General features: G+C 41.3%; 1 protein-coding gene across 3 annotated transcripts in view; it reads right to left on the reverse strand.

The window, feature by feature from the left end:
• The window catches only part of KIF25 (kinesin family member 25), a 40,108-nt gene extending 29,933 nt beyond the window's left edge, over nucleotides 1-10,175 (reverse strand). Inside the window, exons 1-5 of one of the 3 annotated variants that reach the window (XM_027454235.3) lie at nucleotides 9,850-10,175; nucleotides 8,348-8,532; nucleotides 8,192-8,257; nucleotides 3,974-4,090; nucleotides 2,048-2,186 (exon numbers count right to left, since the gene is read on the reverse strand). In XM_027454235.3, the coding sequence (XP_027310036.2) occupies nucleotides 2,048-2,186; nucleotides 3,974-4,090; nucleotides 8,192-8,257; nucleotides 8,348-8,488 (463 nt within the window). In that variant the 5' untranslated portion in view covers nucleotides 8,489-8,532; nucleotides 9,850-10,175. Of the gene's footprint in view, nucleotides 1-2,047; nucleotides 2,187-3,973; nucleotides 4,091-8,191; nucleotides 8,258-8,347; nucleotides 8,729-9,849 lie in introns of those variants that run through there. The other 2 variants (XR_011808293.1, XM_027454236.3) reach the window with 2 other exon arrangements.
• Between the last annotated feature and the right edge of the window lie 1,187 nt (nucleotides 10,176-11,362).

Consider the following 11,362-nt stretch of genomic DNA (forward strand, 5'->3'; position numbering starts at 1 on the left):
TGCTTTTCTTGCATATTGTATGTGGACTAACATTAGTTTGTCTTCATTTGGAGAACCCCATGCAAGTCTATAAAAACAAATTGTCAAAGGCAACTCTTATATTCACTGACTCATACACTATTTTTCAAAACAGGAGGTGGGAATCCATTATTTAAATAAGCTCCATAAGAAGTATGCTAACTTATAAACTTGTATACACACAAGCTTTCAATTCTTGAAGGCTCTTGTATGGGCAAAGTTAAAGATAAGCAATAGGTGCTAAGAGTTCTTACTCCTTTCAGTCTTCAAAGAGAAAAAAAATTGTTAGGAAAACAGGCCTAGAACAAAAGAGTATTGGACACTTCTCTCTTATCTGAATTATTGCTATTTATATTTCACTGGGAAAGATGACAGTAGCCTGATTTTCAGACAATGACTAAATATTTCTAATGAAGGGACTACCTACTTATTACAGAAAAAATTTATAGTTTGCTGCATGTCTATTACAGCCTGAAAATTAACCTACTTATATGTTTTTTCTACAGTTCTCTTATTTTAAATCTCTACTTTAGGATTAAACTGATAACATATGCTCTCTCTAGAATACACATTTTGGGCTTTTTGTTTAGGAAAGATTATATTTAATTTCAGGACAGCAATTCTGACTGTAGTATCTAACCGTAACGATGAACTCTTCATTTAAAACATCTGACAGAGATCTGAAAAATGACGACATTAAAAACATGTCACCCACCTATGTACTGACACACAATTTTGTTACAGGCAACAAAGCCTCTTCTGGTTATGATTTCATAGAAAAAATGGAAGGTCAGTTCAGTCAACAGGAAATCGCAGGGCCTCATAAGGAATATCCACCATTTATGTACATCACATTAATTGAAGTGCCAAATTGAACCTCTGATCTGTTCCTATAGCTCCCTGCTTCAATAAGGGGAACATTCACATTTAGCTAGGTTTAATTTTATATTTTTTCTTTTTCCAATTTTAAAATCAACTTCTTAAAGCATTTTCTCTACAGAGATAATACAGTAACCTAATCCATCTTAATCATAATGTAATACATAACATACTGGGACAAGTTATGCAAACACGTCACTAAGGATGTTGTTTGTTGCTGTTGACATGAGTAGCCCTATCAGAATCAAAGCAGTCCCAACATTATTTCAAATAAGTACAGCAGAAGGAAAATGTACATTTTATATGGCAACACAAAGATATCAGAGAATCACACAGGGACTCTCATTATAAAGTTCTATATATGTTATTTCATCAGCTTCATCAATTTCAAACAATTAAAGCCCCATGTCACAATCTGGTAGGAGCATCACCAGAATCAATCAGATCGGAAGCAGGTGCATAGATCCATGCCAATAGATGCAGGTATAGGACCAATGCACTTAGTCCTCAATGATGAGGGCGGAGAGTACCAGTGCTTTGCAGGGTCTGCTCTACATCTACACATGAATGAGGACCAGAATTCTGAAACAGAATTCAGGTAAATTCTGTTAATTACCCAGGTAAGAGCATTGCCTATGATGTTGTTTTCCACAGACCAGTAAGTGGAACTGCTTTTGATTTCAGAGTAAAATTTTCTCCTAAATATACAGAAATATTAAAAATCTGGTCTGTCCTAAATTCAGACGTTATTTTCAGAAATCTATGAAATCACCTAATTCCTTATTTGGTACAGCCAAAAGTAGGCAATTTGCAGCTAAAGCAACACATTCTTTATTGAGCTATTTTAAAATCATCATGATAACAAGCCTGAGAACTTTGGTTTAAAAATGTTACAGCTGAGCTAACTCAGCAACCTAGTAGCAGCTGCAATCAACACAAAAGCTGAATCCAAATTATCAGCCATACTGCCCTGAGAAAATGCAGAGTTATTTGTACTCTTTCTAACATTTCAGGATTCCTTGATGATCTAACATCAAACAAAACCAAGTGCTTGTGTCTCAGAATCAAACTCAATCTTTCAATGCTACTAACATTTGCCAATGACATTGTTGATGTTACACGTTTGAAATGTAAGTGCAATGAGCCTTACTTTGCATTGCTTCGTTTTGCAGCTGTATCTCTTGGACTGCTGTCAAAGCTTGGTAAAGATAAGCCTTGCATTGACGCTGAAAGTCTTTTGAAAGCTCAAGAGCAAATGAACGGAGGCTCTTCATGTCTTGCTTAAGCCTCTTAACAGCAAGAAGAAAAAATATGTTATAAAGACACAAAAACAACCATTAAGGAAGAATCAATATAACCACAATACAAATAACAGAGGTGAGATATCACAATCAGGAAGAACTCTCTACTTGATGAGAGGCAGTCTTCAGGAGTCTGTCTTTCAGCACGTTAGAGAAGGATATTGCAAGATATTCGCCAATGTCACATCCTAAAGATTTCAGCAAGACTTTAAGGATCCTTACTATCTTATTTGATATACAAGGACCATCACACAGCTTTGGGTATAACACAATATTGTTCTTATTTCATCAAACAAAAATCAGGTTGTGTGTTCTGTCCACTTAAAAGGCACATCCAGAATCGGCAATGTAAAACTGTGATCCATGTACCCCTTACACAACAGTCATTTTCAATCCTTTGATCAGGAGGTTTATGTTAAGGTTCTCCCTAAGTCATTTTGTACATGAGCCAGTTCTATGCCTTTCTTCAAGAACTGATGTGAAACTTTTATTGTTCATGAAATATTTCCATTATTAATGTAACTCAGCATATTATGCATGATGCAACTTCTAAATGTTTATAAGAACAGCTTACATTCACTTAGAAGTCCAAAAAAAGTAAAAAATACATTAACTTGATTTTAGGATTAGAACACTTCTTGCCATCTTAGTCTTGGAAAGGACATGTAAAGCCATCTGCAAGATGTACTTCATGATACCTTCTCTGGTACACTGTGATGTTTCATTAGTCAGCCTTGTACAAAGAGTCATGTATTATTCTGTGACATTTTATTTTTCCAGTTTTGGTACTGACCTTGAATTAATTAAGTAGGTTCAATGATAAAACAAAAAAATAAACTAAAGGGAGAAAATCACTGTAGTTCTCCTTCTCAGAACATAACTGAAAACAATTTTTTTAATTTTTTAATTACAGGTATAGGAATGCTATTAATTTAGACTTTTATTTGGAGAGCTTTACGCTCTTTTAGCATTCATTGATCTCTGGTTGTAAACCATCACAGCCCACTGATATTGCATCACAAGCACTTCTGCCATTCTAGCTATCCTAAAATATAAAGCTCCACTGCAAGACCTACCAAGAAAAGTATTGCTACAATTAAGCTAAATCCTTTTGCCTGAAGGAAACAGATTTATTTCCTGATCCATTTTTTGCAACCCTCAGCTATGCAGTGCTACCCTGAGAAAAGCTGACATTTTAAGTATCCTTAAAAGGAACAGAGTGTTCTGTAGAGTAACTTAAGGAACATGTACCTCAACAAAGACAAATATTATTGTACTAGTATTGGAAGAACAGTTCCAGTAGAAGACAACCTGACTGAGAGAACAGGGAACTAATCCTGATTCCGAGGTCCTCCAGAACAGAAGAACTCTCAGTGAAATCAATGGAGCTCTCCAGTGCCCTTGTTAGGATCTGGCTATCTGGTTAAATGACATCACAAGTATTGTTTCTTAGGGGATGTCTATATGATAGTCGTATCAGGGATTCAAGATTTTGACTACTAAAATAGTTCGGGTATTGATACCAGTCTATACATGTAACTCAGAAGCAGCCACTTACTGACTGCTCAGGTAACTTTGCAGCCTATTGAAGCAAAATCACTACAAGTTTTAAGCCAACTCAGACACTGCTACACTTTGCTGTAAGAACTGCAGTGAATAAAATAAAACCATAGATCAGGGTCAAATCTGACCATTTTCTGTGTTTTATTGTATTTCATAAGCATGTATATGTTTATGGCATAGATTGTACCTACATTATTATTAAATGTCTTTACCTTTATTGCCTCATGTAGGTGGGTTACAACAAAACTTCTCTGCAATTTCTGCTGCTGCCCATGAGCAGAGTAGAGCTGCAATACTTCATTAGTGCTTCTTCCAGCCAACCCTTGATACTGTTTAAAAAAAGGAAAAATCACCTAAAAATCACTTCAAAGTGCTCCTGTTTTTGTTGTGTTTTGTCCCCTTTGTCCCTGTAAACATTGCATTCAGCAGAGTTGCAATGGTGCAAAACTGCACGTAAGTGGGTCTTCAAAGTAATCAAAGCAGGTTTTTTTTAAGGGACGAGAAGGCTTTCTAGTAATCTGAAATATCCTATTATGCAAAAGCAATTTTTATGGCTAAATTTTTGAGATCAAAATTTGAAATCAAAAAAATAACAGAAACAATACAACTTTAAATATGTCCCAGCAAGAACAGAGGGATGAAATCTATGTAGAGTACTTGTGAAATTCTGCAATATGACAGAATCTGTATTATATTAAAAACTGCATTTTTGTAATTTATTGACAACCCTGGTACTGAAAATCAGCTGCAACTTCTTCACCTACATTTCACAGCAACCTATCAACATCTATCATTCCTTAACCAGCACTGACAGTCTCCTTCCTTATGTTTGGGATGCTCTTGTCTCCAGCACATACTTATTTCCTAGCTTATTCAGACCATAAATTCTGTGACTGCAGTTCCCTGCTTGTTAAATTAACAGAGGACAGAAAAAGCACAATGGCATAAAACAGGAGATTGATTTAATTCCAATCACCTGACCATGACAGGAAAAAAAATAAACAGATTTAATTATACTCGAAGTTTAACTACAGATGATATCTGCAAAAACAACAATATAATATTTGGGAGACGTTAGAATAAAGAAAAATGATATTTTCCAATAAAAATATATAACTCGTCTAAACCAACTTTTTCATACACTTTTTATTTGCAAACGCAACTGGAGGCCCTGCACAGCTACATAATATTTTAATGCTAATTTTAAAAGTTCTTACATGGAAAAGAAAGAGCAGAAAGAGATTATTTAAAAAGTATTCTTCTCTTTTATTACAGGCTTTAAGCTCCCAGAAATTGAGACAGCTCCTATACTGCTATTCCTGTGTTCTCTTACTCTGGGGATTTTCAAGACTTGTGTTACTCAGACACAATATTTATAAATGTGCTTGACAAAAATGCATACAAGCAGTGCACCAGAATTAATATTCTAACCACATATGAAAAATTAAAAGCATGTACAAGCAGTTATAGCACTGAAGCGTTGTCATTAAATGAGCTTAAGTTAGCAAAAAACAAATGTATTTTTAACATCTAGTATGTTTTCTACCACCTGCGTAGGTTCCCCCTGACCATCCTTTTTTTCTCAGCACAGAGGACACAGATGCAATGGTCAATTCTACCTTTACTGCAGTCAACTTCTCATCCCTCCCACTGTCAGGTTTGGCATTTTTGCAAATGCTGCCGTGGTTTTGAGGTTTTCTCCATTAAAATAGCTTTTGCATTCATCAGAATTCTCTGCAGGTCAAAATTTGCAAATCTGGGCTTGGGCATGAGAAGACAAAAAATGGCTATAAATCTTCTTATTATAGCTTTATTACAAACAGAATTGAAACCAAGCTACTTAATAGAGTTATCCAAACTGCAGTCTCAGTTCTACCACCAGACCCATTCTGGCAGACTTGGCTTTATGTGTCTGCAGGATCAGGAGGACCTCAGGAGCTGCAAACCAAAGCAAGGGGTATGCAGGTAGGCAAGCGTTTCCAAATACACAAAGGTAAGCCTGCAAAGAATCTGACCTTTAACAACTCTTATAATATGCTGCTAAGATAATAATATACAAGGCTGTAGAAAACAGTGGCAGGGCTGTTTATTCATGATTGTCCTAAAGATACAGGCAAGGGAAGGTCTATAGCAGGAGATAACATTTGTATTAGACTGATGCAACTAACAGACAAACTTTTACACTGCAAATCCTAATTTAGGGCCATCCTCGTAAGTTTATCTTCAAAGCTCCATATCTTGCTTCAGCCAGTGCATACTTTCTTCACACTTTCAGATTCCTGGGCCAAATTAGCCAAGGAAAATCAAAATTTTAAGTGTACTTAACTAACAACCTGAGTAGAAACATCAGTGCAAGGCTAGTTATAAGGTATTTCCACTAATCATTTGATGTTGCTTCTGACTGAGGGTGGTATCACTGGCATGCTCCTCATTTCTGTAGGTGCTCATATCTTCCAGCACCTTTTGCAACAAACTGAAACAATTCTGTGTTTTTGTTTTGTTTTGTTGATATTGTTTTTTGTTTGTTTATTTGTTTTCCAGCAGCTACACATCTCACCTGTACTGGAAAAGCTGGGCCATACAGAGATCCAAATTATCTAGCTCTGGAGGGAATCATGTTATGGATATCTAATGATGGTTTCTGAAGGAAAAAGGCTTTTGTGGTTGCACTGTCCTGGTGTCTGCCCTTCCAGCACCCTTTTGTCAGTTTCAGTCACCTCTAACAGACGAGAGATGTCTCAAAAGGCTGCATTTCTGCAGCACATCCCCACAAAGGATACAGCTCTGGAAGCCATATGTTTTGCCAGCTGGCAGGCACGTGGACCTCATTCACCAGGCAATGGCAACACATAGCTCGAGCTAGCACACAGCCAGACCTGGCTGAGAGGTACCACCTCCTGCTTCTGGCCCAGCAGAAGGGCCAAACAAAAGCAAGAGACAGAGGTGGCACTGAAGTGGGGAACATACAAAGCTGAGAGAAACAGGACCAACTCAATGGGCTTGGAGGGTAGCTGGGGGTGTGCAGGAAGCAGAGGGAGAGCTGCCCCCTGTAGACACACTGAGCTCTTGAAGGGTTCTCCCAGAAATGTAAACTAGAGGTGCAAGCTCTGCAAAGGCTGTGACAATAGCCTGTCAAACAGTATAAAATTCTTTGGGGTAACGTAGATTAAATGTTTTTCAAAGCTTGATTGCAGGCTAGACAATAAATCTCAGATGATTTTTTTACATGTATGCAAAACCTTTCCCTGTACTGGCAGTAAGTACTTTGTGCACATTCCCTTGTGTATAATAGGGACTCCTGATAAAGCAGTTAAAAAATCAATTAACCGTGATGCATGAATCCACGGAAAACAAGGCTTTATTATCTAATACTCAGATAACTGTTTATTACATCTGAAGCACCTTCCTGGCTAGAATAATTTCTTGTATCTGTCAGAATAAGAAAAAAGATGAAATAATTAAGATTTTTATTAAATATGATGAAGCTGAAAAAATCAACAGAAACATTTTCTCAGAATAAATTACAGTATTCTTCTGCATACCTAGCAAAACTCATTTCAGATGTACCGTCTGGATTCTAATCAGGCTTTGAAAACTGTTAAACCCACTTTTATCCACAGGTGTTAACAGACCCACAGGGAGGCCAAGTGGCTTTCCTGAGGTCACACAACCATTTAATGCTTCAGAGCAGATTAGAAACTCTTGGCCAGCAGTCTCTGTTGCAACTAAATCTCACAGCTGGCTCTAGTCTAGAGGTATAAATAAATATTCAAAGTTCTCTACATCTTTGAAGTCTTACCTTTGAAGACACCAAACATTATCACAGGCTACTGCTTGTTGCAATAATGGTCTAGAAATAAAATTTCCTTCTGAAGAAGGATATAAAAACTGAGAGCGTCATTACTGCAGCGTGCTCTGTAATTGACTTCTGCAACAACACTGCCTTTTCCAGACAACTCTAGCATTAGTGCTATTAAGACATGCAAAAAGGGCATCTTTGTCTACACACAATGAAATACAGCTCCTGCAGTATACAAACAGTGCTTTTTAAAGCATTATTCAAATTGTATCTACAAAGTATTTCTTCAAAATCTACCTCCATCTTTTAGGCACACATTTTCACTGTAAGCAGAAAGCAAAATTCTGTATTTAATTCTTCTAGAGTCTGCCCCTCAGTTCACTTTTGCAGATTTAAAACAATGGCAACTATTTAAATGTGTCCCAACTTCTAGTTACTTAATCAGTCTGTTATTGCTACCATTCATGATTAAAATAATAAAGAAACACTGAGCCTTAATCTTTTCATAGATTTCCCCCAACAGGAAGATTGCAAAACATGAAAATATGAAGGTTGACTTCAGTGTCTTTTTTCTGTTTCCACAATAATTCTTTCTGGAAATAAATAAATAAATAAATAAATAAATAAATACCTCTGCAAGTTTTAGATGAAGAGCAGCATTTTCAGTTTCCAGGACGATTATTCTTTCTTCTTTGGTCTAAGAAAACAAAAACAAACACAACAACAAACAACACACCCAAACCCACCAAAGGAAAAATAAAATAAATACGAGTCTGATAAAAGTTACCTCATTATATACTTTTTGTTGTTGGTGTCCGCAGAAATAGCTGGCACCCGTCCTGCCCAGCAGCCGGGCTGGGCAGGACGGGCACAGCTCTGAGGCCTGATTTCTAGCCCAGCCCCAGGCAGCGCAGTCTGACCTCCACATCAGACAGCCTGGCAAATTCCCACTGAGTCCTGGAATATCCCGGGCTGGAAGTGACCCATAAGGATCATCAAGTCCAACTCCTGGCTCCACACAGGACCACCCAAAAACCAAATCACATTTCTGAGAGCATTGTGCAAATGTTTCTTGAACTCCTTCAGGCTTGGTGCCATGACCCCTGTCCTGGGGAGCCTGTCCCAGTGCCCGACCACCCTCTGGGTGCAGACCCTTTCCCAAACCCCCAGCCTGACCCTCCCCTGCCCCAGCTCCATGCTGTCCCCTCAGGTCCTGTCACTGTCCCCAGAGAGCAGAGCTCAGCGCCTGCCCCTCCGCTCCCCTCCTGAGGGAGCTGCAGGCCGCCATGAGGCCTCCCCTCAGCCTGCTCTGCTCGGGGCTGAGCAAACCAAGGGGCCTCAGGGGTTCCTCAGGCATCGTCCCCTCCAGACCCTTCACCACATTTGTAGCCCTACTTTGGACACTTCATAATATGTCCTCTTTATAGTGTGCTGCCCAAAACTGCACACTGTGCTTGAGGTGAGGCCACACCAGTGCAGAGCAGAGCAGGACAATCCCTTCCCTCAACTGGCATAGCAGTGCCGTGCCTGATGCACCCCAGGGTACAGCTGGCCATTTTGGCTGCCAGGGCTCACCATGGCTTTGTGTTCAACTTGCTGCTGACCAGAGCCCCCAGCTCCCTTCCTGCGGGGCTGCTCTCCAGCCTCTCATCCCCCCCAGTGAGTACAGACACCCAGAGCTGCCCCATCTCAGGTGCAGAATCACGCTCATGCACAAGCTTCACAGAAGCGGTGATGAGCCAGACCTCTAACGTTTTATGGTTTCCTGCAAGGCTTCACTGCCCTTGGGAGAGCCAACAGCTCCTCCCAGTTCAGTGCCATCCACACACTTACTCTGTATGCCTCCAAGCCCTACATTTACGAAAGCCTTGAAGACAACTGGCTGCAGAGCAGAGCCCAGCAGCACCCCACCAGTGGCTGCCCACCAGCCTGATACAACCCCATTTACTGCAACCCAACCGTACCCTGACCCTGTTTATTGTTCACCCATTGAATTATGTTTTTGTCTAGCTGCGTACTGGGCATTCTACCCAAAGGAACGCTATACGAAACAGTAACAAAAGCTTTGCCGAAATCCAAACAGACTGCGAATTTCAACCCTTAGAAACATATTTTTAACAGAGAGGGGCAGACAGAGGAGCAGCGGGCTCACTGCAGGAGCCAGAGCCATCAGGTCAACCCGAGCCATCCCGGCCCCGCCCACCCCACCACAAGCCCCGCCCACTACGCGAGAGGCCCCGCCCACCGCGCTGTAGCCCCGCCCACCCGTCCCGAGGCCCCGCCCCTCACCCTCAGCCCGCGCTGCAGCTGCCGGACGCGCTGTGCCCACACGGGCCCGGGACCGCTCCCGCCGCGCGGCCGCATCGCGCTCCCGCCACTGCCCCGCGCCGCGCCGCGCCTCGCTCCTCCCCTCGCCCCCCGGGGATTTAAAGCGGCCAATCAGAAAGGCGGCCGGGGCGTCCGCGGCGCTGCCATGGCGACAAGCACCGCCCCCCTCCTCCGGCGGGCGCTGCGATTGGCCGAGGGGGTACTGTAGAGCCGGGGCTACGGGCAGCTTGAGTGGCAGCGGGAACCACCAATCGCGGCGCAGGGAGGGCGGGGGCGGCTGAGGAGGCTGCCTGGGTCAGCTCCCCCCTGCCGGCGTGTTGCAGGGCTTGTGTGGTGTTTTTATTTTGTTTGAAAAACCCAAACCAGCATCATAATCACTAAGGAGTCCCCTTCTCATAGTGCCCATCTCTCATTGTACCCATCTCGCAATGTGCCCACTCCAACAGCCCTCCTCTCCCCCCTATTGCAGCCTTCACCCCTACTCCAAGCCAGTTAAAAAAGAGAAAGTTCCAAATTTAAAAGAGAAATTTCCAAATTTGTGTGATATCAAGGACCTGAGATGCTGAGTCAGACAGGATTTTATTAACATCAAGTCCTGGGGGAGATATGTTAATAGCTGAGGGGTGTAACTCCATTCCGGTTGCTAGATGCCGCATCAGTCACGTCACAATAACGTTGTTTTCCAGCGTACCTCAGCTTCACCACAAGAGGATCATCCCTGAAGCTTAATGCTTTCCTCCCCTAATCTGTGTTGGTTTTTTTGCACCACTACAAGTAAGATTAGAAACATAGTTCCTATAGGCCATAAAGAGAGAACATTCATTATCGCTGGCTTTGAACTACTGGCCCCAAACCAGGCACGCAGATACTGCTCTTCAGCCTTTGTGCAGACGTGAATGTTGGATCGTACTCAAAGCTCAGTCCCATCCGTATCAAAAACCCCACACTGTGATCTGTGACTCACCCTCACGGCAGCAGTTCTCTTTGGGGATGTTCCTTCTATGTCCAAAGCCCAGGATAAGCTGCTTGACAGGGCACAGAACAGACTGTCAGCGAGATCTGGGCAAGAAACAAACAAAAATCCGTCTTCTGGAAACACTGCAAGGCGGTACGCCAGCATGCTTTTCTACACCGATCCTTTGATCTTTGACAGGTCTCATTTTTTCCCCAAACTTCTACCAATTGGATTCTGTCCTCTCCCTGCAAAAGAAGAATGAATCCTACCTTATTAGAGATGCTTCTGGGGCCAGAAATTTCATGGCATTGACAGAATTGACTGCACATTTTACTCTATTAATTTTAACATCAGTGAAACACTACAGTGGATTATAAAAGCTACTAAATTAGCACTGTGTTGAATACTGCTGATGCGTTTCACGTTAACCCTAGTAGTGGAAACAAAACTTATGAGATCCCAGCTTCAGCATTCTGAAATGAATTGTCCATTACGCCATTCCCAAAGCAGCAACTACAA

Source organism: Anas platyrhynchos, chromosome 3, assembly GCF_047663525.1.
Source record: "Anas platyrhynchos isolate ZD024472 breed Pekin duck chromosome 3, IASCAAS_PekinDuck_T2T, whole genome shotgun sequence".
Lineage (NCBI taxonomy): Eukaryota > Metazoa > Chordata > Aves > Anseriformes > Anatidae > Anas > Anas platyrhynchos.